Here is a 27,872-nt window from a genome sequence, read left to right on the forward strand (position 1 = left end):
TCCTTTAAATTTTTTAACACTTAATGGGCCTAATAAATAATAAGCCCAAATGTTCGAATCTCGTTCACTCACCGCATAATTTATTTTCTACTAATTTTTAAAAAACTCATTGGGCCTTACATTTTTTAAGCCCAAATGTTCGAAACTCGTTGACTCACGTGCGAAGTTTGACTACTATTGCAAAAGTTTTGTGTTGCCTTTAAAGTCTAAACTTTGAACTTCTCAAGTCGGAGTCGGAGCCGCACTGTTTTAACATGGCGGAAGAAAACAGCCGCCGCAAGTGGAATCCTCACGCCGGTCCATACCTCGGAGAAGTCTCTTCACTAGCTTTTCTCAATCTCCCTCAACATGTTTCTTCAATTCCTTATCTTCTCGCCGGTGAGCTCTCCCGAGAAATTTTTGTGTTTCTCATAAACTCTTAGAATGATTAAATTTTAGGAGTTTCTGATGTAATTGGAGTTTCAATTTTTTCAATTAGGTTCCGGTTCGGACATTCTGCTTTACGATTTGAGTTCCGGTGAGTTGATTCGCTCGTTTCAAGTGTTTGAGGGGGTTCGCGTCCATGGAACTGTTTGTAGCAGCAGCTTTGTTCGTTCGGCTGAGCGATACACGTATAAACTTGTTATATTCGGGGAGAAGAAAGTGAAGATCTTTTCATTGATTGTTGAATTAGCCTCGAGCAGTGGTGAAATCTCCGTGAATTTGGAAATATTTGAATCTTTGCCGAGGCTTAGCAATTGGGTCTTCGACGTTTGTTTCTTACAGGTTCATATCTCCGTTTCTGTGTTGTCTCTGCTTGGTTTTATAATGTACATTAGACCTCATGGGTTAGGTTTGTTATTGTGATAGGACTCTACTGGTTCATTGGAAGAAGAAGATAAGCTTCTAGCTATTGGATGTAGTGATAATTCTCTCTGCATTTGGAATGTTAAAGAATCGCTCATGGCTTTTGAAATTCAGTCACCAGGTTGGTTTTGCTGTACTGGGGTTTAAGGGTTTTGAAGACTCTTAAGTTAGAGCTTTTGATTTATCGAGCTATTTTTTACTTAGGTAATTTGTTTGTTTGGTTGCAGATAGGTGTCTACTGTATACTATGCGTCTATGGGGAAACAGTATTTCTACTCTCCGCATCGCTTCTGGCACTATATTTAATGAGGTCAGTGAACTTTTCTTTCCTTTCATATTTCACGTATAATGGTACTTTGTTTAGTCTTGTTACTATTTTGGTGCCTATAGCTTTAGTAACTGGAATCGACTGGTTGTTGGCAGATCCTTGTTTGGAGGGTAGTTGGCCTTGATGGTGACAATGTCGACCATGGGAATTATTGTGCTTCTCATATGCTTAGACTTATTGGACATGAGGGTTCAATATTTCGCATTGTCTGGTCTTTGGATGGATCGAAACTAGTCTCCGTCTCTGATGATCGTAGGTGAACAGTTATTTTGTGTGTTAAGCATTTAATACCTCACCTTTCCTTGATTACTTTATCTATTTGCATAATTTTTTCTTTTATAGTGCTAGGATATGGGAAGTCGATTCGCAGGAGGTCGTTGGCCCTGTGCTGTTTGGCCACAGTGTTCGGGTTTGGGACTGCTGCATCTCAGATTCTGTATGTACCTCGATTGTCTTTGACTTATATTTCTGGTTATTTTATTATTATGCTAAGAGCTTACAAACATTAAAAATGTGAATGTCATCGCTTCTGAGGGATAATACTGCCACTGTTCTAATTTCTAAACATAAGTTTTATTACATAGAAATTTGTTCGCACCTATGATCATATAAGAATGATGTGTACATTGAAAATTTAACTTATAGATTGTTGAAATTGGATGTGTTTCTGTTACAGTTGATTGTCACTGCTGGTGAGGATTGTACATGCCGTGTCTGGGGTGTGGATGGTACCCAGCTGGAAGTGATAAAGGAACATATGTAAGTGGTAACATGGTGTTTTTGTTGATCACACTATTCACATCATGCTTTTATGTTATTACTGATGTAAAGATATTGTGTACTATACAGTGGAAGAGGCATATGGAGATGTTTGTATGATCCAAACTCATCCCTTCTTGTTACTGCCGGATTTGATTCTGCAATCAAAGTACATCAATTGCATAAATGTGGGTCTAAAGCGTTGTTAGATACTGTAGGAGTGCTTAATTCACCAGATAAAGTGGAATATTTTTCAGCCTGCCTCCCAAATTCAGCGGAGCATACTGGTCTCATGGACAGGTAATACATGTCACTTCACAAATTTTTAGTGTCTACGAAATCTTTTTTTCGGTACAGTATGCCAAATGAATACATAAGTTGGTGATATTGAACATGAATGGAAGTAATGGCAAAGTAATGATAAGAGTCTAAATTTTTTTGTTATTTTGGATTTATTTTTACTGTAAAGATTTTGTGTATAATTGTAAATATGATTGTTTCTCCCTTGCAGCAAGAGTGAGTATGTACGTTGCTTGCAGTTCACGCAGGAAGATACCATGTATGTGGCCACAAACCATGGTTGCTTGTACCACGCAAGGTTATTATCATCTGGAAATGTAAGGTGGACTGAATTGGTTTGCATACCTGAAGGGGGGCCTATTATTACCATGGATGTCATGCCTAGCGGAGAGGTACGCGAGTCTTCTGCATTAGATGATTGGGTTGCTCTTGGAGATGGCAAAGGGAATATGACAGTTGTTCGGGTTATTGGTGATATTGATCTCCCGCATGCGGGCATGAATCAAAGTTGGAAGGCTAGCCCAGAGAGACAACTTCTGGGGGCTTTCTGGTGCAAATCATTAGGCTATAGGTAAGTAGATGTTGAGCATGAACAATGATATATTTGTATAATTTCTTGGACAATGCATCAATTGTGTGGAATCATTTGGTCGGAGATATTTTTGAGATTACAATTTTCAGTCTCTGTCTTCCAGGTTTGTTTTTTCTTGCAATCCTAGAGGACTATTGAAGCTGTGGAAACTATCCGATCCTTTAGAATCTGCTGCTTCTAGTGCTGCTGGAACTTATGATGTCTCCCTCTTGGCTGAATTCTCCTCTTGTTTTGGAAAGCGAATAATGTGTGTAGATGCATCAGTAGAAGATGAGGTAATATCCGTTTCAATTGTTGCCATGTGTCTGAGTTCTATTACTTTCTTTATAGTCCCTAGTTTCAACCGCTGGACATATTAATTTCTCACCATGGCCAACTAAATGTAGAGCAAAGAACACCAATCATTCTTGGATATCCCCAAGACTAGGACATAAATTTTCTTAAGATGTTAAGTCTAAAAAGTTTGCAGCCAAGAGTTTTGTGTCTTAAGCCTTGTTGTTTGTAGGTGATTCTGTGTGGAGATTTACGTGGCAATATCACACTATTTCCTCTGTCAAAGGACATGCTGAACGGAGTTTCTGTTTCTTCAGAATTGAAGATACCTTCACTAATATATTTCAAAGGTGCTCATGGGATTTCAACTGTTTCCAGTCTTTCAGTTGCTCGAATAACTTCCAACAAAGCTGAAATATGCTCGGTATGCCTAATCTAACCTCGTTTTTTTGCTGTTGGTAGTTTTTTTTGGTTTATTAGGGAAAATAAATCATGCAATCCTCACTATTATTTTCTTTTGTTTCGTTTTCTTTTCGCAACCTCATGTTTAGACTGGAGCAGATGGTTGCATATGCTATTTCGAATATGACAGAGAGAGGCAGACGTTAGAGTTTATGGGTTTGAAACAATTGAAAGAGTTGAACTTAGTTCAATCTGTTTGTCAAGGGGTGCAACTTTCGAAAGACCATCCAAACACTAACTATGCAGCCGGATTTGCGTCAACAGATTTCATATTGTGGAATTTAACAGCTGAAGCAAAGGTCCAACCCTTGACTTATTCCTTTTATTCACCTTCTTAATGCGAGCTGTAATGATATTCTGTCAATAGGTTGCACAAATCTCATGTGGTGGATGGCGCCGACCCCATTCCTTTTATCTCGGGGAAGTCCCTGAGCGGCAAAACTGTTTTGCATATGTGAAGGTGCATCTCTTCTATCTCGGTTAAAGTTATATAATAATGTTTGGTCTTTGACTGATGTCAACCTGTCTAATTTTTTAGGATGATGTCATTCATATTCATAGACACTGGATTGGAGGACAGAAGACCAAAATTTTTCCTCTAAATTTGCATACACAATTTCATGGAAGAGAATTGCATTCTGTATGCTTCATCTCTGCGGATACGAAAACCGGGTTTGATTCCGAAGAACATAAAATATCTGATCAGTCTAGTTGGATTGCAACAGGGTGTGAAGGTGGATCTGTGAGATTGACTAGGTAGGTACTAGTTTTATTAAAGTTTAATTAAGTGATATTTGATGGCAGTTTATTAGTATTTTTGTCTAAGTGTTTGGGGTTATTTAGGTATGCATCTGAGTTAGGAAATTGGTCAACATCAGAGCTACTAGGAGAACATGTTGGAGGCTCAGCTGTGAGATCAGTTTGTTGTGTATCAAACGTGCACATGGTTGTTTCAGATATACCTAACTTACCAGACGTGTGCGAACAAGACTCAGCAGTGGATGATAGTGAAAGTCCTTGCTTACTGATTTCTGTTGGAGCCAAGCGTGTTGTAACTTCTTGGCTCCTAAGGAATGGTAGACAAAATAAAAAGGGAGAATCTTGTATTAGTGATAATGGACACATTAAAGCTTCATCGGAAGTGTCTTCAGTGACGTTCCAATGGCTTGCTACTGACATGCCCACCAAATCTCGTCTTTGTGGAAAGATTGAGAAATCTCCAAAACTCGAAGGGGTTGAAGAAGATACTACTGCTAACGTCACAAAGTTAGGATCTAATACGTATCATGGGCGAGAAAGCTACGAAGATGACTGGAGATACATGGCTACCACTGCATTTCTTGTAAAATGTGTTGGTTCCAGGTTAGAGGGACAGCCTTATCTTGCTTTGATTGAACCCATCAGTGATAACAAATGTTGAAATGTTTTCTGTTCATCTTTTCAGGCTAACTATCTGTTTTGTCGCTGTGGCTTGCTCTGATGCCACCCTTACCTTACGGGCCCTAGTCTTGCCACATAGATTATGGTAATTACTTGTCTGATGACTTGGATTTTGACCTTGATTTTGTGTTTCATTTTGATATTTACCGCGTCTGATTTCAGGTTTGATGTTGCATCTTTAGTTCCACTGAAATCGCCAGTTCTGTCACTACAACACGCCGTTGTGCCTCTGCATCCCCCACATGAAGGTTAGGCCATTGATATTAATACTTGTCTATCATTTGACTTCTTATCAATTCGTTTCCTTTCATGCTAAATGAAAGTCCTTTGTCCTTACCCAATTTGTCTTTTCGTAAATTAAGGGATACAGCCTTCTTAAATATCCCACTAGCGTAATAATTTTTCGATAACTAAACCCTGACAGGTAATACATCATCAAGTGATGTGTATCTCCTCATCAGTGGAGCCACAGATGGAAGCATAGCCTTTTGGGATGTAACTAAATGTGTAGAAGCTTTTGTAAAGCAAGTATCCAGCATTCATATTGAGAAGTTCATTGATTGTCAGTTACGACCACGAACTGGAAGAGGAAGTCAAGGTGGTAGGAAATGGAAACTGCTAAAAGGCAACATATCTAATAAAAGACAAGACAGCAGCAACTCAGTTGGTGAAGCTGCAGAAGAAGATCCAGCCACGTCTTTGGAATTCACAAATGGCGTTCCTCATGAAAATGATAAAAACGAAGGTGAAGGAGATTATCCACCTGAGACAAGCGAGATAAAGCCTTCACATGTCGTGAAGAACGCTCATCAATCTGGAGTTAACTGCCTTTATGTTTCTCGCTCGAGCAGTTCTCCAAGTGATGGCGATGGTATGATGTTGTTCAATGTGATTAGCGGGGGTGATGATCAAGCCCTTCATTGTCTTAGCTTCAACATCCAAAGTGGTAGTCCAGCCAACAAATCTGAAATCATAGATAAAAACCAAAACCCAAATTACAGAATCAGACTCACAGACCGTGGAGGTATTGCATCAGCCCATAGCTCTGCCATAAAAGGTACTGTACCTAGAAAACTCCTTCTGGATCAAATGATATAAGCCTCTACTAGACTAATATATCTTTCAGCATTTCTCTAATGAAAGACTGAAATCTTGGTTTTTAATGTGATGAAGGCGTGTGGATGGACACGAACTGGGTGTTCTCGACAGGTCTTGATCAACGTGTGCGTTGCTGGTTTCTTGAAAAAGATGGTAAACTGATCGAGCACGCTCATATAGTCGTCAGTGTGCCTGAGCCAGAGGCGCTCGATGCTAAAGCCATTGATGAGTAAGTAATAATGCACCCATACAGTACTTCCATAATCTTTTTTATCTGTTTGACATCTCACACCAAATCTGTATGTTGAATCTATCTGCAGAAAGATATACCAGATCGCTATTGCCGGACGTGGGATCCAAATGGTTGAATTTTCCGGTTAACAGCTCGGTTTAGAACCCGATTTTTGAGGTGACTCCCTTTCTTTTTTTTTGGCTGCCATAACTTCTTCCTAAAGCTACCCTCTGCTAAGGGTGAGGCTCGGAGATAACAAGATGCATTTCAAAAACCTGTAGTTTATACAGAACCAATTTTGAGGTGCTGGTGATCAGAGTAAACCGGATTTTGATTTTTTGGTTTAGTTTGATTAGAATTGTGATTTTTGTCGGTGCTCTATTAAATGTGGTATGTATCATGTCTGAGCCCAATTTGATGTTGAGTTTACATTATTGCTCAAGATTTGGGAAATGGGGAATTGTGCCAATGTGGGGACCTTTTTGAAAACAAATATCACCATTTTCACATGACCTTATTCAATTTTCTAATCAATCAATACAATTTTATTAATAAACTCTTTTGAGATTTGATTTTTCGACTATTAAGTGTTTGGTGACCAAATCTGTTTAAAAAAATATATAATTGTACAGATCCATAGAAGAATAACAACCAATGGTTTTTTCCCATATCCACCAAATTTTGTTGACTGATCAATCAAACTATTCTTTAGTTTTGGAAGAGGTAAAATGTGTTTTAAATTATAGTTTGAGGCCAACCATTTTTTTTTAGTAGTTTTAAGGATATAGATCTTTTTACATCATTATGTACTATTTTATTTTAACCACTAGGCAGTAGGCACTACTCATTGATGATCGTTTTTTTTTTGCTTCACGGAAATCATTGCGGATATTATTTTAAAATTTACTAACGGTCGACTGTATCGGATGCTTCCGTGGTTCTGTACATATTATATTATATGGTCAGCCGTACCATATACTGACAGGTCTATAGTAGTAGACTAGTAGTATTGCTCTTAATTGATGTGTCGGTTCACTTGTTAATGACTACATGAACTTAGATTTTATCCAAAAAAGTTAAGTCTAGTTAATTATATAAATTCTTGATACCTATTTGTAAAAGAAGAAAACGAGAAGTGAGGATATGTATAATAATTCATGACTCTAACGAACTTAATTAATGTTTATTTGAATTTCTCGTATCGGAGACACCATTTCCTGTGGCTGTAATTATCAGATGTTGTTCACAGTAGATAGACATTTCAAGACTCAAAATTAAAAATACGATTTTTCAAGACTGGTCTCAAAACATATATCTTTGTAATATGTGTATCTGTTTTGTGTGCATGAGTTTCGCATGCAACAAATACAATTCTTTCAACTACTAACTTTATCTCATCGTAATCTCCCCGCATGACTTCTACGATTTTGGACTTACGATTATTTTACTAGCACTTAAAGTTGACTGGTAAATCAATTCATTTGAGACGATTGTCTAAAATTGCATAGATTTTGTTTCAGTGTATTTTTTAACATCTAATTAAATTTTATCTTCATGTACATATATAGTTATAAACATTCATATTTGATATGAATTAAAGAAATAACTTTGTTTTATTTTTATTGTGATTTCATAATTTAATAGTCTGATAATCTTTTTTTTTTGTATTATCGATTTATGATATATTTATAATGTTTTATTTCTAAACTTCTAATCAGCCTAAAATTATATAAATTTTGATTAGATGTTAAAATGTTACCGTCTGTTTAGCATTTAGCGGCTAGCGCTTTCTTGCTTACAACAACTCAATTTCCAAAATAAAATTTTCCTCGCAAACCACAAATTTTGCCAATATACCACATCACCAACTAATTGAACAATGTTACACTCCGCTAGAAGCAACCTGATGGCACAAATGGTATTGAGTATGACAAGACGGGTATATTCATTACTGTTCCAGGTTGATTTTATTGTGTGTAAACTTTAGGCGTGGGCCTCTTTAAATGACGATTAAGTAAAACTAAATAAACATTATGTGGCTTATCATGCCTTGAACAAAAACATCCTTCTCCCAATTAAATAAAAATGGGTAGAGTTGCATTACCAACCCCACTAGAGAAATATGAGCAGCTACACACACGAATTAGCCGTTTTAAGGAGCCGAGTCGAGCCGAATCAGTCTAGTAGTAGAACTCCCGAAACCAGCAGCTACTTGTTGGGGACACCGGCACCTCCCGGTTGGCTACATTAAATTAGTAATTAATTGAGAGATTCGCTCGATTGCAAAACATTTAATAGTGTTATTACTTATTATTATACATGTGCCGAATATGATAATTCAGTCATAGTTAATTCTTGCGGTAAAAAAGTCATATTTATTATATCTTTAGTTATTCAAGTTTCATTGATTAAATCCAAAATCAGTAATTATTTCTTTATATATATAGACTATATTTTAATTTGTTTTTAAGGAAAGAGTTTGTATTTCAACTCTATCCACCAAAATAATTATTCAACTTGACTAAAGTAACATTACTAAAAATTAACGATATCCACCAAAGCATAAATTTATTGGTTCCATACCTTACACTGATCACAAACCCCATTACTACTGTAATCGAGAGAGAAGAACAATGGATTGAGATAATATCATAGCCAATTAGTTACCAGCACTAATTGAACAGAGAAAGGTACAGAGTAATATTATCTCAGAGGTTGAGATATATAAGATAGAAAGAGAGCCCATAATTTTTTTTTATAGCAAAATCGTAATTTGTTTTTTTTTTAAACCAATTCTTCAAAACCATTCTCGAAGGTGGAATTGTTTTAATAGGATTTCCTTTACAAAAATGTATCCAAAGTCTCTCACAATCACTATTATGTTTTTCTAAAAAAAAAAAAAAAAATTTGGTTTTGAATAATAGTGGATTTATTATGATTTTTGCAAATTGTTGATTGAATAACAGTAGATTGTGAGTGATTTTGAATGATTTTTAACAAGTTTCATTTTCAATAACGGTGTATTTGAGATGTGATTTTAAAATCACTAGTTGAATAACGGTGGATTTTTAAAAAAATCACAAATCATCCAAAATCTTGTTTTGATTATACCCCCTAGTTTTTTTTTTGGGTCATCTTAATTGTGTAATTGTCAGTTGTCTCATGAATGGATACTCATAATTGAAAACCAAAAGAAAAGGTAAAAGAAAAAAAAAAAGAGAGAAAAAGAGTCCTAACACCAACTTAAACCAAGTCAATAAATTTCCTCATCAATGGTCAGACATATACCCATATATTCACTATATATATATATATATATATATACAAATTCAAAAAATATATATTTTTCTAAAAGTAATTTAACTGTATAAAAATATATATAGAATATATGAATAAGGTAGGTCAAATCTTTCATTAGAAGACTCTAGTCTAAATCCAACCGTTTAGTGACACATTCAATGGTCATCATTTTTTCTTAACAACCACATAGTTTTTCACCTACCAAAACTATGTCATGAAAGTTTAAGTTCTACCTTTTTCCTTGGCAACAACACCTTATTGTATATAACTATATCTTAGTGAGAAGGAAAATAATATATTAAAATGATTCACTTTCCAAAATTGGGTTTTTAAAAGCATGAGCAAGTAGCCGAATAAGCCGATGAGAAGTAAAAAAAAAAAGACCTACTCATCCATCCGGTTGACAGTCAACAGTGCCGTTAATCCCTATAAATAGCCCAACCCCCTTCTCATCCACAAATCGTCCCCGACTCGTTTCTTCTTCTTCGCTATTAGATTCGCTTTCAGAGATCTGTTTCTCCGAGATCTGAGATATCGCTCCTTCGTCCCAGGTTTCCCTCTTCTTCTCCTTCTCCCTCTCTGTATCGATTTTTTTTTTCTTCTCGCGATTACATGGGTTTTGGGTCGTATGCTTCGTTAAATCTGCAATGAAATGAGATTTTTCGATGCTTTACGATTCAGATTTGATAGTTTGTAACTGGATCTGTGATAGTGTGCCTAATGAAATGAGATTCTGAAGTTTTTTTTTGTTAGATTTGAGGATATGAGTAGGTTAGGTTATACGTGGTGTATCCGGATCTGTTCGTTTTCGAGTCCTTTCGTAGTATCTAATCTTACTTCATTTTATCAAGTTTCGGAACTCGATTCAGGTTTCATTGTACCGGATCTGCGTAATGGGTTTATCAGTTTTCACAGATTTGGGGTTTTAAATGATTTGCACTTAAGTCTGAGCTATTATTAATGAAAAGAGTCTCCTTGATTAATTCATTAGTCCATGAACTATTAAGATATTTCCTGTTCATTCTTCTATAGAGATCTCCATCACTTAAGAATTGCTACTGTCTCTCATAACAACACACTTTGGGCATCTTTGTGTATCAGAAGAAAATCGAATCTTTTTTGGATAAGATGCATCTCTTTTATGCGGTTTTGATAATGATTTTGCTGGATTCTTTCTATCTTTATGTCACTTGAGTGTAGCATCTTTCTTTTTGATTTTGAAACGCTTTCATAATGTTGTTCTGACTTTAATTTCTATGAGGTTGATGATTCAAATCTTTCTTTTCTTCTTATAGGCTTTTGAAAAATGGAGACTTTCCTATTCACATCCGAGTCTGTGAACGAAGGACACCCAGACAAACTTTGCGATCAGATCTCTGATGCAGTTCTCGATGCCTGCCTTGAGCAAGACCCTGACAGCAAAGTTGCTTGCGAGACATGCACCAAGACCAACATGGTCATGGTCTTTGGTGAGATCACTACCAAGGCTACAGTCGACTATGAGAAGATCGTCCGTGACACTTGCCGCGCCATTGGATTCATCTCTGATGATGTTGGTCTCGATGCTGACAAATGCAAGGTTCTTGTCAACATCGAACAACAGAGCCCAGACATTGCTCAAGGTGTTCACGGTCACTTCACCAAGCGTCCAGAAGACATTGGAGCTGGAGACCAAGGACACATGTTTGGTTATGCCACTGACGAAACCCCTGAGCTCATGCCTTTGAGCCATGTCCTTGCTACCAAGATCGGTGCTCGTCTCACAGAAGTCAGAAAGAATGGAACTTGCCGTTGGTTAAGACCAGATGGCAAGACCCAAGTCACTGTTGAGTACTACAACGACAACGGAGCTATGGTTCCAGTCCGTGTCCACACCGTCCTTATCTCAACCCAGCACGATGAAACTGTGACCAATGACGAAATCGCTCGTGACCTCAAGGAGCACGTGATCAAACCAATCATCCCAGAGAAGTACCTCGATGACAAAACCATCTTCCACCTCAACCCATCAGGCAGGTTTGTGATCGGTGGACCACATGGTGACGCTGGTTTGACTGGACGTAAGATCATCATCGACACTTACGGTGGATGGGGAGCTCACGGAGGAGGTGCTTTCTCAGGCAAAGACCCAACCAAAGTCGACAGAAGTGGAGCTTACATTGTGAGGCAGGCAGCAAAGAGTGTGGTGGCTAATGGAATGGCTCGTAGAGCTCTTGTCCAGGTCTCATACGCCATTGGAGTCCCTGAGCCATTGTCTGTGTTCGTTGACACTTACGGAACAGGGTTGATTCCAGACAAGGAGATATTGAAGATCGTGAAAGAGACCTTCGACTTCAGGCCAGGAATGATGACCATTAACTTGGACTTGAAGAGAGGAGGAAATGGAAGGTTTTTGAAAACGGCGGCGTATGGACATTTCGGAAGAGACGACCCTGATTTCACCTGGGAGGTCGTGAAGCCACTCAAGTGGGACAAACCTCAAGCTTAATATCATTATTTATGATTTTAATATTTTGCTATGTTTCTTTAAACACCTACCATGGACGAATAATTAAATCCCTATGTTTCTGTTTTTCTTCTTGTATTCTTCAAATGAAAGTTTATGGTTTGTTTACTAGTATTAAGTTTGATCTTTGCGATGTTTTCTCTTGGGTTTTGTAGTTGTAGTTTGTGCCCTACATTTCTGGATTTTATGCAATTAGTTGTCTATTTAAAGCAATGGGAAGTATTAGCAGATTTGAATAAATTTGTCTATGCTGTCATTTACCATTTAACTGTTGCATGTTGATTACCCTATAGTATATGATAACTATATAATTGTGCTTAGACGGTTGAATTTGTTTATCATTAATCATTATGAATGTTGGTTTATGCTATACTGATCGGGAGCGAAATCTAATTATCTATGTTGTCATTTACCTATTCTTGGCTGTTGTAAGAAATGTTGGTTAACTAAAAGTCTAAAACCAACCAACTCAAAAGATCCGAAAAGCAATGTATAAACGGTAAAAGGACGAAGGGATCGTGGTAGAAGAGAGCGTCGAAGGTCGTGGACTTTTGAAAAGCTTCTAAACAATCTACTCTTTCTCTTTTACCTTTTACCACTCTGTTTGTTAGCTTTTTTATGAAAGAAAATAGATGAAGTTCTTGCTTAACTCTCTCTACTCTTAAACTGTATAACGTAAATGCCATAACTTAGCTCGTATGGTCACTTCTTTTAATTGAAAATTTTATGGGGAAAAAAAACAGAAAAGACATGTTGGTACTTGGTTACGATGGACTGTCGACGAACATAGATTAGGTAATTCGGTTATTAGAATACACACCAATCTATAATAGACTATGCAGATGTCATGTAGATCCTACCCAAACACTTATCCAGTTCGATTTTTGGTACGTTTTTAAGGTGGTGACTAGTCTTGTCAACAACAACAAAAATATCATGCATTTTCAAAATTGATTATACCGATGCCGATATATAGCCGATTAGAATATTTTATAAAGTTTCAAACGTATATCTGTGGGAAGTATAAAACTATCTATGTCAGATATACGAAATTACACGTATTATCTATCTTTGAGTACAACACGAAACTACAATCATTCTCAACAAACAACGACACTGCTAAATGATTTTAATTATTTTATTTTAAAAACAGATAATATGTTTGATCCATTCAAAAGGAAAAAATGAATATAGATGTGGAAGCCATTTACATTGCCTTTACGAGATTCTTTATTTGTCGGTTCACACGATACCAGACGTACGAAAACAAAAACATTTTTCTTTTTTTTTTTTTTTCTTTCAAAGCTTATCAAAAACATTTAATATTGGCTTCTATTGGTAACATCTTTTAAACAAGACGGTTAAGGTTTTTTTAGCGGTTGTAAAGAATGCGGTTAAAGAGAAAGCGGTTACAAAGATGAAAGAAAAAAATTGTTAAATTCAAACGAGCGGTTAAATAATAGTTATGATTGGTAACGAGCGGTCGAATAGTAAAAACATTATTGTAAATAACAACAAAAAATAGTTTAAAATTTAAACAATTTTTAGAAATTATCAATTTTATTTTTAAAACTCTTTACATAAATAATATAAATACATAACTATTTTTTTTTTACAAAATTTTTTTTTTAATAACTAAAAAAATTTTAACCGCTCATTTTATAAACAAGGCGGTTGCAAACTCACCTATTTTAAGGCGGTTGGAAACTGCCTCGTTTAAGCTTCTAGCCACCTCTTTCAACCAGTTGTTCAAACCACTCGTTTCAACCGCCTATTTCAATCGCTCATCCAATTGATAAACAAATGAGCGGTTGAATCTCCAACCGCTGTTAAATGTGTTACCAATCAAAGCCATTATTGATTCGTAAATAGCTTTAAAACTTAACACAGTGCTGACGATAATAAGCTGTGTTTATCTTGTTATAGTCATTGTCCGGAATCTGGATAGTGTCATTTAAGTATTCTCAACTTGTTTACTTTTAAATGATAAAATTGATTATGCAGAAGCAGAAGAACCTTAAACCAATCTGTGTTTAACTGATTCTCTAATCAATGTTACCGGTTTTAAACAAATATTTGTTCTGCTAAATTTTGTGCATGGATTATGATGGGAGACTTGGTCAATCGACCTTTCTACTAAATCAAAAGACAAAAAAGCGTCAGCTTTAGAGTCTTTTTCCCACTGAATGATCTCACGAAGTGAAAGATTAGTTTTTCTTTTTCCATATCATTTTTAATTTTCTTAATTATATCTCACCAAATTCATTTACCAACCTTTTATTTAATAAAATATCTCAATATTCATTTTTAAAAACAAAATAATATAAAGAAAATTGTTAATAGGAAACCTTGTCCGAAAATATCTTTGGCCATTGAGTTTATACAAAGCAAAAAAGAAAAAACACATACACATTTATATTATCTCTTATAAATTGAGAGATAATTCTTTGTATAAATCATTGCTGCTATATATATATATATACTCAGTTATTTTTCTTAAAAAGGTAAAAAAAAAATTAAGATAATTGTACAAGAAGGAACACTAAAAAAAAAAGCAGAGACAGAGAATGTTCTTTTGTCACAAAGGACCCCTCAAAAGATCAGGTAAAGTGATTTTGCCCAAATTATTGGAATCAAGTTTATCAAACTGAATCACAACCTGGTTAATGTCTTTATCAGTGATCTTCCCCATCTCCTTAAGCTTCAACACTATATACTCTGATTTACTGAGACACACACACCAAAGTCAAATCCAAACAAAACAAAAAAAAGTGTCAGAAGATTAATCACTTAATCTCATATGGATAAAGATGTAACAAAGACTGTTGCTTGCAAGAAAAAGTCTCAAGATTAACATGATTACTCTAAAGATTAATGATTTACACAATCTGAACACATAAACCTTAAGAAATGGCATAAACCCATTATTAGAAACAGCTCCAACTCAATCTTAATTATAACCAAAATGTTCCAAAACTAATCAAAAATGTTTATAAAAATAAGTTTTAAAAGTTAGAAATGTTTAAACCTGATGAAACCATGTTGATAAGTGTCAGCAGTGAGCAAATCCTCAACGGTGATCTCTCTATTCAAAGCCAATTTAACAGCTTTCCGATGCCGCCGATCAATCCTCGCCTCCGCCAGATACAAAAACGCACGCGCCACCGCAAGAGTGGAAACAAGAAGCCAAACCGCGGCGAAAAGCCTCCCTTCAAGCGTCTTAAAAGCCCGATCACCGTACCCAACCGTGGTAACCGACATAACCGAGAGATAAACCGAATCAACGAAACCCAAATCCTCAACGAAATGCAAAACCAAAGCACCAACGCCGATACACAAAACGACGACGCATAGCGCTAAACCAACCTTCATCCTTATCCTCATCCTCCCTTTCTCGAAATCGATGATGTAATCTTTAGCAGAGAAGCGATGGTGATGCTGCTGCTGCTGGTTGGTTTGGATTCCGGTTAGGATCATACTCTCTTGAAGATCCAAAACGTAGTTGACAACACCGCTCAGAAGTATATCCAAGAACCCGAATCCGAAGAGAACGAAGACAACGGCGAAGATCTTAGTCCATGGGGTCAACGGGGCGATGTCACCGTAACCGATCGTGCACATAGTGACGATACAGAAATAGAGAGCGTCGACAACGGGATGAGTCTCGATCCCTGAGTAGTGGTCTCTGTTGAAGGAGTAGATTGAAACCCCTAAGGTTAAGTAGATGATCAGCAATAACAGAGCTTGTTTGATGATTGATTTTGAGATTGGTGATGGTTTCTTTGTTTCTTGGGTTTTGTTTGGTCTCAAGTCTTTGATTATTACCATAGCTGGAGCTGTACGACATCTGTGAAGTGGTCTTGTATAATTGGAGTAGAACCGATCTGTTTCTTCTTGGTCTCTGTCTTCTTCGTCTTGGTCTTCGTCGTCGTTTTGTACGGATTCTTCGAGGTCTTGAAGATGAAGAAGACGTTCTTGAGAAATCTCGTGGAAGAAGGAAGTGTTTGAGATAGAGCGAGGGATTGTTGTGACGGCGGCCGAGGAGGAGGAGGAGGAGTTTGGGTTCTCAGGGATGGGTTCGAGACGGAAACGTGATTGAGGGCTGATGAGAGGTTGGTGGTGATGATCCATTTACCAAAGAAATGAGTAATCTCTCTGTACTAAAAGCTAATCAAAATTTTTGAGATTTTTTTTTTTTGACCGGAAAATTCCATAAGAAAGGTTTTTTTTTTTTTTTTTTATCGGGAAAAGAGAGAGAGAGAAGTGTGATTGGATTAGCAATTTTTCTATTTTATTTTTATAGAGTTTTAAGAAATGGGGGACATATGCCACGTATGAAAATACATTACCGGGAGCTTTAAGTTATGTTCCTTCTATATATTAACCCACATGCGTATTAGTTTACGCAAAGTACAGATCTTGATATTTAATGGGTCCGACTTTAATACAGTAAGACGAAAAAAGAGTTCGATATAAATTCTACGGATTATTGTGTAAATGTATTAAAAAAGAATATAGGAGAAAAAATTTAACGAGTATAGGAGAAAAAAGAATATAGGAAAAAAATAAAAAATTTAATTTGTTTTAAAAATTCACCAGAGACATTTGATCCACATATCCTATATTGGCTCCGCTCATACAAAAAAACACTAAAACAAAAAAAATACAATTTTAAAATTAATATCATCTCTTTTATATTATTTTATAATTAGTAATAATAATAAAAATGTACGTTATTTTATTGCGTTATAAAGATACAGATGCTAATCAACACTGTTATTTACGGTTTTAGCTAATCATTTTCGTTATTATACATCGGGTAGATTTTTTTTTTTAATTGTAGCAATAAGAGATTACCATTAATTGTGAGCCAATGAATTTAATGAAATCAATAATTATTTTCTTTTATATTCTCAATTAATAGTGAGATATTATTTTCTTTTGTATTATTGAGTGAGAATATGTAGTTGGGTTCGTTTCGTGATTCGTGAAAGGTGCTCATTAGGTTTTTACTTCTTTTTTTTTTCTTCTTATATTTTTAACCAGTTACTCTCTATTTATTTAACAAATGTGTATACTATTACTAATATACAACAATCAAACAATGGCCCAGCTTTGGTCACGATTCATAAACACTTCAGTGCAGTGAATAAACTTCATTCTCTATTCAATCTGTGTCATAAAACGATTATCGACAATTCGACATTAAATAAAAAGGAAAAAGAGATAGAGAGAGTAAGAAAGATGTTGGAAGACTTGCAAACCAAATTAACTTTTATTGAATGGTTCAATTTTTTCTTTTCCAAATTAAAACTCAATTATAAAATCAAATTATATATTTAAAAAAAAAAACATTGTTTGAGAACCTCAAATAATATATCATCTCATGGAGCATGGATGCTCTCACCTAGCTTCATGAAAGAAAAAGGACAATAAAAAACCTACGCAATCTACATCACTATGGCCTACTTTTTGATTAGGCTTATCTAAGGCCCATTACAATTATGCCTGTTTTTAGGTTTTAATACACTATAACATTTAACATTTTGATACAATAAGGAATAATGGAATACACGATCAAGTTTAGTTTGAGTTGATGAAAGAAATTAGTAGACCCCCATAACAGAAGACGACTATTGATATTTTTAATTTGGAATAATATAGAAAATATATAGGTTCTTAAACCATATGAGAAATATCATAAAATAACACTAAAACAAATTTTATGGACAATTATAATACACTGCACAAATTTCCAAAAATAACACTATTTAAAATATTTTATGTTGTTAAACAAATATTTATCTGATTTTTGTATTACTAAACAACTAGTAATTAGTAAACAAAAATTTGAAATGTTTTTATGATCCTTCATATGTTTTGTATGATCTTTCTGTATAGGCTCTTTAAGACTTTGTGTCATTGTTAAATAACTTGATGGGTCATTTTTCTCTTTAGCAAATCTAGTCGAAAATTTTAGTTCATTCAGAATAAGGAGGAGATGAAGAAGGGGAAAAAGGAAGACAAGACAAAGACAAAGACAAAGACCGTACCATTCTACAAACTGTTTTCCTTCTCAGATTCTTGGGATGTGTTGTTGATGGTCGTTGGTTCGATCGGAGCTATTGGCAACGGTCTTGGTTTTCCTTTAATGACTTTCTTGTTTGGTGATCTCATCGACTCGATTGGTCAAAACCAGAACAACAAAGACATTGTTGAGATAGTCTCCAAGGTTAGATTATAACCCAAAAAAGAAACAATCTTTTGTAGCTGTTTTTGGATGTTAACTTTATATTATGTTTGGTTCTTTCTACATTTAGGTTTGTTTGAAATTTGTCTACCTTGGGCTTGGGACATTAGTAGCAGCCTTTCTTCGTAAGCAATATTCATATACTCTGTCCATTTCTCATAAAATATGGTTTTAGCATTGGTTTTATGTTTCAAATGGAATGAATATATTTTACTCTTTATTGTAAAGAGGTGGCTTGTTGGATGATAACGGGAGAAAGACAAGCCGCAAGAATAAGGAGTTTATATCTACAAACGATCCTAAGACAAGACATTGCATTCTTCGATGTGGAAACAAACACTGGAGAAGTTATTGGTCGAATGTCTGGTGATACGGTTCTTATACTAGATGCCATGGGTGAGAAGGTAAACAACCAAAAGCAGGCAAAACAGAGCATTTATAAAAAAAAAAAAATAGAAAAAATTTCTAAAAGTGAAAACTTTTGGCAGGTTGGGAAGTTTGTTCAGCTGATTGCAACATTCTTGGGTGGATTTGTTTTAGCGTTTGTAAAAGGATGGTTACTAACACTTGTTATGTTAACCTCAATTCCTCTTCTTGCTATGGCTGGTGCAGCTATGGCGATTATAGTTTCTAGGGCTTCTTCTCAAGAACAAGCTGCTTCTGCAAAAGCATCAACTGTTGTTGAGCAAACTTTCGGGTCTATTCGAACCGTAAAAATGCTTCCTTTTCCCTGTTTTTAAAATTTCTTGCGTTGATTGTTCATCAAAAGTTTTGCAAATCTAACCAAGATGTATGCATGTTTTATTCAGGTTGCTTCTTTCATGGGAGAGAAGCAAGCGATGAGTAGCTACAGAGAGTCTATAAATTCGGCGTATAAGTTCAATGTTAAGCAAGGTTTCGTTACGGGTTTAGGTCTTGGAGTAATGTTCTTGGTGTTCTTTTGTAGCTACGCTTTGGCTATATGGTTTGGTGGAGAAATGATACTAAAAAAAGGGTATACAGGGGGTGCAGTGATCAATGTAATGGTCGTTGTGGTTGCGAGTTCCATGTGAGAGTAAACACACATATTGTTCTTTGAAGTACAAGACACAGTTAAAAACGGTTTAACAAAACTGTTTTTTTTTTTTCTTTTTCTTTGTATAGGTCTTTGGGGCAAACAACACCTTGTCTAACCGCATTTGCGGCTGGTAAAGCTGCAGCGTATAAGATGTTTGAAACGATCGAAAGAAGGCCGTCGATTGATGCTTTTAACCTTAACGGGAAGGTTTTAGATGATATTAGAGGCGTAATTGAGCTGAGAGATGTGTGTTTTAGCTACCCTGCAAAGCCTAAAGAAGAGGTTTTTGGCGGGTTATGTCTATCGATTCCGAGTGGCACAACCGCTGCTTTGGTAGGAGAGAGCGGCAGTGGGAAATCTACAGTGATCAGTTTGATTGAAAGGTTTTATGATCCGACTTCTGGACAAGTGCTTATTGATGGTGTCGACTTAAAGGAGTTTCAGGTGAAGTGGATTAGGGGAAAGATTGGATTGGTTAGTCAAGAACCTGTTTTGTTTTCTTCAAGTATAAAGGAGAATATCGGGTACGGGAAAGAGAGTGCAACGGTTGAAGAGATTAAAGCAGCGGCAAAGATAGCAAACGCGGCTAATTTCATCGACAAGTTGCCTCGAGGTTTAGAGACATTGGTAGGGGAACATGGAACTCAACTCTCTGGAGGACAGAAACAGAGGATTGCTATCGCGAGGGCTATACTTAAAGATCCGCGGATCTTGCTGTTAGATGAAGCGACGAGCGCACTAGATGCGGAATCCGAAAGAGTCGTTCAAGAAGCGTTAGATAGGGTAATGATGAGCCGGACTACTGTGATTGTCGCGCATCGGTTAAGCACGGTGAGAAACGCTGATACGATTGCTGTGATTCACCGTGGAAAGATAGTGGAAGAAGGTAAAATAACATTTCTGCATTTCAGTTTTAGGGTTTGATTCAGCTCCGAAAAATTTCTCTGTTTTTTTTTTGGTTTAACAGGTTCACATTCGGAATTACTCAAGGATCATGAAGGGGCTTATTCACAGCTTATACGGTTACAAGAGATAAATAAAGAATCAAATCGATTGGATATTTCTAATGGATTGCTAGATGGATCAAGATCAGTGAGCAGTCCATTAGAAAACCACAGCATAAGGCATGATGGTGACTCTGTTTCTAATCTTGATTTACTTGCAAGCCAAGATAATACTAAAATGCCTCAAGAACTATCACAGAATGTGTCGATTACTCGAATCGCTTCTCTAAACAAACCGGAGATTCCCATTCTTATACTTGGAACCTTAGTAGGGGCAGTGAGCGGAACTATATTCCCAATTTTTGGGATCGTCTTTGCTAAAGTAATCGGAGCTTTCTTCAAAGCACCTCATGAGATGCAGAGAGATTCAAGATTCTGGTCGATGATATTCCTTCTTCTTGGTGTAGCCTCTTTGATACTGTATCCAACGAATAGTTACTTGTTTGCTATCGCTGGAGGGAGACTGATTCGGAGGATAAGATCAATGTGTTTTGAGAAAGTTGTGCACATGGAGGTTGGGTGGTTCGATGAGCCAGAGAACTCGAGTGGTGCAATGGGAGCGAGGCTCTCTGCAGATGCAGCCTTGATTAGGACTCTTGTGGGAGACTCATTGTCTTTATCTGTTAAGAACGTTGCAGCCGCAGTGTCAGGACTGATCATAGCTTTCACGGCAAACTGGGAATTGGCGGTTATTATCTTAGTAATGATTCCTTTAACTGGAATCAATGGTTATGTTCAAATTATGTCCATGAAAGGCTTCAGTGCAGACGCTAAGGTTGGTCCTCTGCGAACTGGATACTCTCTGTTTACCTTACTTTTTTTTAATGAGTTATCAAGGATTTAGGGTTCTTGTTCAAGAAGAAACTAAGTATTGGAAGAAAATGTTTCCAGGCAAAGTACGAGGAGGCGAGTCAGGTAGCGAACGACGCGGTGGGGAGTATAAGAACCGTTGCGTCTTTCTGTGCGGAGGAGAAAGTGATGGAGATGTATAAGAAACGATGTGAAGATACGATTAAATCTGGAATTAAGCAAGGGTTAATCAGCGGATTAGGGTTTGGTCTCTCCTTTTTCATTCTTTACTCTGTCTACGGTACTTGTTTCTACGCGGGTGCTAGATTGGTTAAAGCTGGAAAGACAAACTTCAACGATGTTTTCCAGGTTTTTTTCTTCTATAGTGAATGTGAATCTTGACAAGAAGAGAGCTAATAGTTCTTACGATATAATCTGCAGGTTTTCTTGGCGTTAACGATGACAGCAATTGGGATATCGCAGGCGAGTTCTTTTGCTCCTGATTCGAGTAAAGCTAAGGGTGCTGCTGCTTCTATTTTCAGAATTATTGATGCGAAATCGAAGATAGATTCGAGAGATGAATCGGGAATGGTGTTGGGGAGCGTAAAGGGAGATATCGAACTTTGTCACATAAGCTTCGCTTACCAAACTAGACCTGACATTCAGATATTTCGTGACCTGTGTTTCACCATTCGTGCCGGAAAGGTAACAAACATGACCGAAAGACTATTGTCAACTTGACACAAATAAAGTACTCTTTTAATTCTTGCGCTTATATGTCAGACGGTTGCTTTGGTCGGAGAGAGTGGGTCAGGTAAATCTACAGTGATTTCTCTGTTACAGAGGTTTTACGATCCGGATTCGGGTCATATAACTCTAGACGGAGTTGACCTCAAGAAGCTGCAACTGAAATGGCTGAGACAACAAATGGGGCTTGTAGGGCAAGAGCCTATACTCTTCAACGACACGATACGATCGAACATTGCTTATGGAAAAGGTGGTCAAGAAGCAACCGAGGCTGAGATCATAGTTGCCTCGCAGCTCGCTAACGCCCACAGGTTCATATCTAGTAAACAACAGGTAATTTAAACAAGGCTTTTATTCAACAGAGAGATATCTTACTGCATGCGCAAGCTTAACTCTTTCTCATTTCATTTTAGGGCTACGATACGGTTGTGGGAGAGAGAGGGATACAGTTGTCGGGTGGACAGAAGCAGCGCGTGGCAATTGCACGTGCCATCGTGAAAGAACCTAAGATTTTGTTACTCGACGAAGCAACGAGCGCGTTGGATGCAGAATCGGAGCGGGTGGTCCAAGACGCACTTGACCGGGTGATGGTGAACCGGACCACCGTAGTAGTGGCTCACAGGCTTTCGACGATCAAGAACGCTGACGTTATCGCCGTCGTCAAGAACGGTGTGATCGTAGAGAAAGGGACGCACGAGACGTTGATCAATATCGAAGGTGGTGTCTATGCCTCGCTCGTTCAACTTCACATCAGTGCTTCTAACTGATAAAATCAATTTTTCTTCGTTTTTAACTCATCAAAAATATAATTTAACTCATCAAAAATATAATTTGATCAAACATTTAAATTTACTAATTTATTAAGCCGTGTTATGTTTGTATCGATTATTAATATTTTTTTGACTCAATAATCTTTTAATTAAGTAAGTAGGTATGATATTTGAGAAATCTAACAATCATGCCATGTACAGTGACCAACTTATTGGGTTTTGCCATTTCCATAATTCCATTTTCCCGCCTGCCATCGCATTGACGTAAATAGATCGTTTTGCCCTTCATTTGTATGGCCATTGAAACCTTTGGAAGTTGCGCCCTAATCTGTGCGTCTGTTCGAGTTCTTGGATGTGACATAAAGAAGTCAGTCATTTAATATGATAAACGGGTTAAAGTTCTCTTTTATTTTTCTTCTGAATCGAAAACAAAACTTCTCATTTTCTTTCTCTTCTTTCTCCTTTCTTCTCTTTATCACTAACTGTTCAATATCTCCATCGTAACGCCGGCGACTATGGATAAACAACCAACCATCAAATCATTCCTCCAACGAATTCTCCGACCTCTTGGACCGTCGGTTAGGCCTTCCATCGCCACCGATATATCGGAAATTCAGGTTCACCGCGAAAGGCCGGACGAAATTCTGGACCACACCGAAAGCAACATCCCCAACGGACCACGAAGGTTATTTTGGACCGTCTCGACTGTTGTCTATCCTTTGAAGACTATCAATCGACTAGATCTCATACTCTTTATCTTTTTTTTTTTCTCCCGCAGTGTACACGCCATCTCGGAGATCCCGGAAACTGGAGGTTTCTTCCTCAGATCTGGACAAAATAGGTATATTTGGTTGTCTCGATGATGTTGTCTACAAGTATTAGTTTTACTTCAGCAGATCTGGTCCGTCGTTTAATTTTTTTTGGGGTTTCAGGCAGTTTCGATGGCCTCTCGAAGTTTCCTGAGGACATCACAAGCAGAAGAGGGGGTAGACAAAAAAGGTACATTTTGTCCTTCTCGTGTACCATTTGTTTGTATGTTTCTCTAATGTTCCTAATATCAAACATTTGTCTGTCATGTAGGATTTCGATAGTTCTGGTGGACGATGTACAAATCCCATCCAGATTTGTCTTTCACTATACAAGAAATTACTTTGCATCACTATACAAGTAATTTTTCGTAATTGTCGTCTACCATTTGTGTTTTTATGTTGATCTCTTTTAACCCTCAAGCCATGACATTAATATCAACCCTTTGTCTGTAATGTAGATTTCCTCCCGCTATGGTGGACAATGTTCAAATCCCATCTAGGTTTGTCTTTCACTATACAAGAAATTAATGTGCATCGGAAGTTACTTTGGGAGCATATTTATTCACTTATCATATGTTCTCCGTCGTAACAGTTGCGAAAACGAAGGTAACAATGGTGAGGAAATCGATAAGGACCACTGTAGCCCGGATCCATCCGCTTCAACTATGTAAGTCCGCTCCAACAATGTTGAAGGGTAATTAATAGGCAATACTGATAGACATTTGTCAATATACTGCTTCGCTAACAATATTGTTGTCCATCATTCCAGATGCCCAGGACATAGTTTGATGGAGGCTGATCTGTTGCAGGAGGAACTTTCCCAGGATATAAACCCCTCCTTCCTCCCTCCTAGGTTATTCGCAACCAATCGCTACCCTACAAGAGGTCGTATCAACTCATATTCAAAGCCGGAATATATGTTGGACATCGTTGAAGTTTTGAAGGGATCTCCGGAGTTTGAGTGGTTGAAAGAATCTTGTTTTGGCCGTCTTTTTCAATTACCTATCCGCAAAAGCTCACTCTCTGGTAAACTAGTCGATCTCTTGTAACACGCAAGCGTCACGAAATGTGGTTTGTGTATGGTGGTCACCCAATTCGTTTCTCCCTCCGAGAGTTTGGTCTACTCACAGGTTTGAATTGTTCCACTTATCCATCTAAAGAACAGCTTAAGAAGCTCGAAACTACTGCGGAAGGAGATGATGCATATTGGTATACTCTTCTTGGACCAAAAGAAACTTACACCATACAGGAAATTGTTTCAATGTTGAAGCGTGATAAGATGAAGGCATCAGGTAATAGAATGGATGGGGAACGTAGGAAACTCCTTGCACTCATTGTCATAGTGGAAGTGTTGAGAATTGAGTTCTTGATTAAATCTGCAACAAAGAGAAATCAGTCAGTCGAAGAACAAAGAAGAAGAAGCAAAGCAGCAAAGCTCCCGTAAAGAAGAAAACGTTGTCGGAGAAGAGACGACGTGAAGAGAGGAGTCAAGGGAGGAGAAGAAAGTCAACAAACCATTTGGGTTTGTGTTTTGTGAATTGGGCCATCGGTGATGATAAGGCCCATATGAATAAGTGTTTAGTTAAGGTCCAACAAGAAGAGTTGTGATAACTAAAGTAAACCTAGTCATAGTTAGAGTATAAGTGAGTTGTTAAGAGTTGTTGAATGTGTAAGAGTGAATCAAGGAACTAGGGTTCCAATGAGTAAGTAGAGTGGCTACTAGTGTGGCTTGTGTAAGAGAGTAGAAGTATGGCCTAAGGTATGGGCATAAGTATGTGTGTGGCAAGTGGAGAGAAACTACTATATGTATGTGTGCTTGTGTTGTAAGGAAGATATTCTAGAGATCCGAAAATAAAATGTAATCTCTTTGTGTTATCTCTCTAAGTTCTCTAACTTTCTTGTTATTCAATGAACAAAACAGAGTGTCCAAAAAAGAGATAGAGAGATGAGAGAAACTGATCTTACAAGTGAGAGTAAGATCCTGAAATGTCAACAGGAAGGTATACTTGTTTGTGACTCCTCTAAAGTCCGAGCAAGCAAGAAGGTTGCAGAGATGCTGAAGGACTTGGAGAGTTTTATGACCTACCCCTGGGGGAGGAAGTCTTTCGAACGGACAATAGAGACAGTTATGGTGGGTAAGTATAACCAGTCTGCTGATGTCTTATGTCAAAAACTGATGCGGTCCCATACAGCAACACATGGCTTCACCCTCGTTTTCCAGTTGCTGATCCTCAATGCCATTCCAATGTTGGAGAGTTATCTCCCGGACGCGGATGATGAGCTTACTTTTTCTGATCGCTCAGTCCAGCACCTCTCAATGTTGAAGAGTTTCCACAATTCTAACATTCTCACCACTGAGATAGACAAAATGTAAGTTTCCACCAAGCTACTTTTTTTCGTCCTCCATTAAAAAAGTTGCATATGTCTGACGTAGTTGTTAATTACCAGCTTGATGTGGAGAGTATAATGTACACTGAAGAGCCGGTTGACCGGTCCATCATCTGGGAGGATGAGTTAGAAGATGAGCGGGTTGACTATTTTTACAAGAAGCTTAAAAACAGCCACATTTTTAAGGTGGGGGACTGGCATGGTGGAATGGCGGACCTTCCACTTATCAGTTTAGAACCGGAAGTGAAAACCAACAAACAAAAGCCACCGTCAATTCCAACCTAGAAGTCAAAACCTGATAAGTTGAGCAAACCAAACAAAGGAAAAGGTAAAGCAACCAAACTCAACAGCGAAGACCCCAACAATGGTGATCGGGTAGACCACTACCCAGATCAACAACTTCTTCTTGAGGTGGACAGGAGACTGAAAGAACACACATCAAGTCTACAAAGAATGTGGGCAGTGGAGAGAAGTCTACTGAAGGACGAAATTTATGATGACATTCTTAGGTCGCTAAGAGGAAAATGCATCTTCAATAAGTCCACCACCCTCACCCAGACAGATTTGAAGGGTTCAGTCAACAATACGAAATGGGCTGATTATGGCAACTGTCAACAATATCAACATCTTTCAAAGCCTCTCAGCCAAAGGTTACCGGCGATCTCCCTGAAGATGAGGTTAGACCTAAATTTTCATTATTTTTTCTCATAACATTGGCCTACAATATTTCTACACAGCCGTTTAATGTCCACCGTTTTACTGTCCTTAAACAGGAAATTGGTGATGGAGTGCAAGGTGGTAGTTACCTGTATTTCTCAGCCGTGACCTGTGTTTCACCATTCGTGCCGGACAGGTAACAAAACATGACCAAAAGACTACTATATCCTTTAGTTTCTCTTTTAACCCTTGTGCTTATTTCAGACGGTTGCTTTGGTCGGAGAGAGTGGGTCGGGTAAATCTACAGTGATTTCTCTGTTACAGAGGTTTTACGATCCGGATTCGGGTCATATAAATCTAGACGGAGTTGACCTCAAGAAGCTGCAACTAAAATGGCTGAGACAACAAATGGGGCTCGTAGGACAAGAGCCTGTATTGTTCAACGACACCATACGAGCCAATATTGCTTACGGAAAAGGTGGCAATGAAGCCACGGAGGCTGAGATTTTAGCTGCCTCGCAGCTCGCTAACGCACATAGCTTCATATCTAGTATACAACAGGTAATTTAAACAAGGCTTTTTTTGTTTTTAATTCAGTTTTGATAAACAGAGAGATTACTTACTGCGCAAGCAAAAATCCTTGTTCATTTCATTTTAGGGTTACGATACGGTGGTGGGAGAGAGAGGAATACAGTTGTCAGGTGGACAGAAGCAGCGCGTGGCAATTGCACGTGCTATCGTGGAAGAACCTAAGATTCTGTTACTAGACGAAGCAACTAGCGCGTTGGACGCAGAATCTGAGCGGTTGGTCCAAGCCGCGCTTGACCGGGTGATGGTCAACCGGACCACCGTAGTAGTGGCTCACAGGCTTTCGACGATCAAGAACGCTGACGTCATAGCCGTAGTCAAGAACGGTGTGATCGTAGAGAATGGGACGCATGAGACGTTGATCAATACCGAAGGTGGTGTTTATGCCTCGCTCGTTCAACTTCACATCAATGCTTCTAATTGATTTTTTTTTTTTTTGTTCCTTCAAGTCCTCAAAAATATATCGATCTAAGTTTTTTTTGTTGTTTGCCCATTATTTTATACTACAATACATTTATCTGTAAAATCTTTGATGTCCTATGTGAAGAACAACAGAACAATATACTGTATATACACATTTTGATTAGATTCATTGAATTTTTTAAACCACAAGGTTTATGAGACGACGTCATTTTCTCAAAATTTAACCGTTACTTACTTGTTTACTGAGAATCTAA

General features: G+C 37.5%; 6 protein-coding genes across 6 annotated transcripts; 5 read left to right on the top strand and 1 right to left on the bottom strand.

Annotated features, from left to right (window-relative positions):
• The first annotated feature begins 156 nt into the window (after positions 1–156).
• LOC104707923 (uncharacterized) lies at positions 157–6,886 on the top strand. Its single transcript, XM_010424380.2, has 20 exons — positions 157–378; positions 479–765; positions 850–967; positions 1,074–1,156; positions 1,270–1,430; positions 1,517–1,610; positions 1,851–1,933; positions 2,024–2,233; positions 2,445–2,804; positions 2,929–3,100; positions 3,331–3,522; positions 3,650–3,859; positions 3,928–4,020; positions 4,099–4,316; positions 4,404–4,922; positions 5,005–5,085; positions 5,163–5,248; positions 5,425–6,057; positions 6,174–6,327; positions 6,419–6,886. Exons 1-20 carry the CDS (start codon positions 255–257, stop codon positions 6,477–6,479), a joined length of 3,939 nt encoding a protein of 1,312 aa, XP_010422682.1. The 5' UTR covers positions 157–254; the 3' UTR covers positions 6,480–6,886.
• A 2,996-nt stretch (positions 6,887–9,882) lies between these two features.
• On the top strand, positions 9,883–12,376 carry LOC104707924 (S-adenosylmethionine synthase). Its single transcript, XM_010424381.2, has 2 exons — positions 9,883–10,181; positions 10,926–12,376. The coding sequence occupies exon 2, from the start codon at positions 10,937–10,939 to the stop codon at positions 12,116–12,118; it is 1,182 nt and encodes a 393-aa protein (XP_010422683.1). The 5' UTR covers positions 9,883–10,181; positions 10,926–10,936; the 3' UTR covers positions 12,119–12,376.
• A 2,096-nt stretch (positions 12,377–14,472) lies between these two features.
• Positions 14,473–16,495, bottom strand: LOC104707925 (two-pore potassium channel 5). The gene is made up of 2 exons (XM_010424382.3): positions 15,165–16,495; positions 14,473–14,862 (listed from the first exon to the last, which is right to left on the bottom strand). The coding sequence occupies exons 1-2, from the start codon at positions 16,265–16,267 to the stop codon at positions 14,715–14,717; spliced, it is 1,251 nt and encodes a 416-aa protein (XP_010422684.1). The 5' UTR covers positions 16,268–16,495; the 3' UTR covers positions 14,473–14,714.
• A 1,549-nt stretch (positions 16,496–18,044) lies between these two features.
• On the top strand, positions 18,045–22,808 carry LOC104709814 (ABC transporter B family member 3). Its single transcript, XM_019229074.2, has 11 exons — positions 18,045–18,368; positions 18,457–18,511; positions 18,615–18,790; positions 18,875–19,096; positions 19,196–19,434; positions 19,530–20,329; positions 20,411–21,222; positions 21,339–21,605; positions 21,678–21,941; positions 22,020–22,316; positions 22,397–22,808. The coding sequence occupies exons 1-11, from the start codon at positions 18,138–18,140 to the stop codon at positions 22,748–22,750; spliced, it is 3,717 nt and encodes a 1,238-aa protein (XP_019084619.2). The 5' UTR covers positions 18,045–18,137; the 3' UTR covers positions 22,751–22,808.
• Positions 22,809–23,071: 263 nt separating this feature from the next.
• Positions 23,072–25,437, top strand: LOC147940427 (uncharacterized). Its single transcript, XM_087462069.1, has 7 exons — positions 23,072–23,438; positions 23,532–23,594; positions 23,686–23,752; positions 23,834–23,920; positions 24,021–24,062; positions 24,155–24,229; positions 24,332–25,437. Exons 5-7 carry the CDS (start codon positions 24,034–24,036, stop codon positions 24,609–24,611), a joined length of 384 nt encoding a protein of 127 aa, XP_087318195.1. The 5' UTR covers positions 23,072–23,438; positions 23,532–23,594; positions 23,686–23,752; positions 23,834–23,920; positions 24,021–24,033; the 3' UTR covers positions 24,612–25,437.
• Positions 25,438–25,983: 546 nt separating this feature from the next.
• On the top strand, positions 25,984–27,673 carry LOC104709815 (ABC transporter B family member 5-like). Its single transcript, XM_087461301.1, has 5 exons — positions 25,984–26,179; positions 26,279–26,627; positions 26,770–26,803; positions 26,872–27,168; positions 27,266–27,673. Exons 1-5 carry the CDS (start codon positions 25,984–25,986, stop codon positions 27,617–27,619), a joined length of 1,230 nt encoding a protein of 409 aa, XP_087317427.1. The 3' UTR covers positions 27,620–27,673.
• Positions 27,674–27,872: the final 199 nt, after the last annotated feature.

This window comes from Camelina sativa, chromosome 8 (genome assembly GCF_030686135.1).
Source record: "Camelina sativa cultivar CO46 ecotype springtype chromosome 8, ASM3068613v1".
Lineage (NCBI taxonomy): Eukaryota > Viridiplantae > Streptophyta > Magnoliopsida > Brassicales > Brassicaceae > Camelina > Camelina sativa.

What these genes read in the sequence shown, in the direction of transcription:
- LOC104707923 (XM_010424380.2), top strand. Translation starts at nt 255, where the DNA reads ATGGCGGAAGAAAACAGCCGCCGCAAGTGGAATCCTCACGCCGGTCCA. An exon ending in ACTGCTGCATCTCAGATTCT is followed by an intron (nt 1,611 to 1,850) that starts GTATGTACCTCG and finishes TTTCTGTTACAG; the next exon opens with TTGATTGTCACTGCTGGTGA. An exon ending in TCTGCATCCCCCACATGAAG is followed by an intron (nt 5,249 to 5,424) that starts GTTAGGCCATTG and finishes AAACCCTGACAG; the next exon opens with GTAATACATCATCAAGTGAT.
- LOC104707924 (XM_010424381.2), top strand. Translation starts at nt 10,937, where the DNA reads ATGGAGACTTTCCTATTCACATCCGAGTCTGTGAACGAAGGACACCCA.
- LOC104707925 (XM_010424382.3), bottom strand. Translation starts at nt 16,267, where the DNA reads ATGGATCATCACCACCAACCTCTCATCAGCCCTCAATCACGTTTCCGT. An exon ending in TATCAACATGGTTTCATCAG is followed by an intron (nt 14,863 to 15,164) that starts GTTTAAACATTT and finishes TGTGTGTCTCAG; the next exon opens with TAAATCAGAGTATATAGTGT.
- LOC104709814 (XM_019229074.2), top strand. Translation starts at nt 18,138, where the DNA reads ATGAAGAAGGGGAAAAAGGAAGACAAGACAAAGACAAAGACAAAGACC. An exon ending in GTTGTGGTTGCGAGTTCCAT is followed by an intron (nt 19,435 to 19,529) that starts GTGAGAGTAAAC and finishes TTCTTTGTATAG; the next exon opens with GTCTTTGGGGCAAACAACAC. An exon ending in GCTTCAGTGCAGACGCTAAG is followed by an intron (nt 21,223 to 21,338) that starts GTTGGTCCTCTG and finishes AAATGTTTCCAG; the next exon opens with GCAAAGTACGAGGAGGCGAG.
- LOC147940427 (XM_087462069.1), top strand. Translation starts at nt 24,034, where the DNA reads ATGGTGGACAATGTTCAAATCCCATCTAG. An exon ending in AATGTTCAAATCCCATCTAG is followed by an intron (nt 24,063 to 24,154) that starts GTTTGTCTTTCA and finishes CCGTCGTAACAG; the next exon opens with TTGCGAAAACGAAGGTAACA. An exon ending in GATCCATCCGCTTCAACTAT is followed by an intron (nt 24,230 to 24,331) that starts GTAAGTCCGCTC and finishes CCATCATTCCAG; the next exon opens with ATGCCCAGGACATAGTTTGA.
- LOC104709815 (XM_087461301.1), top strand. Translation starts at nt 25,984, where the DNA reads ATGTCTGACGTAGTTGTTAATTACCAGCTTGATGTGGAGAGTATAATG. An exon ending in GGCGGACCTTCCACTTATCA is followed by an intron (nt 26,180 to 26,278) that starts GTTTAGAACCGG and finishes ACAAAGGAAAAG; the next exon opens with GTAAAGCAACCAAACTCAAC. An exon ending in TCACCATTCGTGCCGGACAG is followed by an intron (nt 26,804 to 26,871) that starts GTAACAAAACAT and finishes TGCTTATTTCAG; the next exon opens with ACGGTTGCTTTGGTCGGAGA.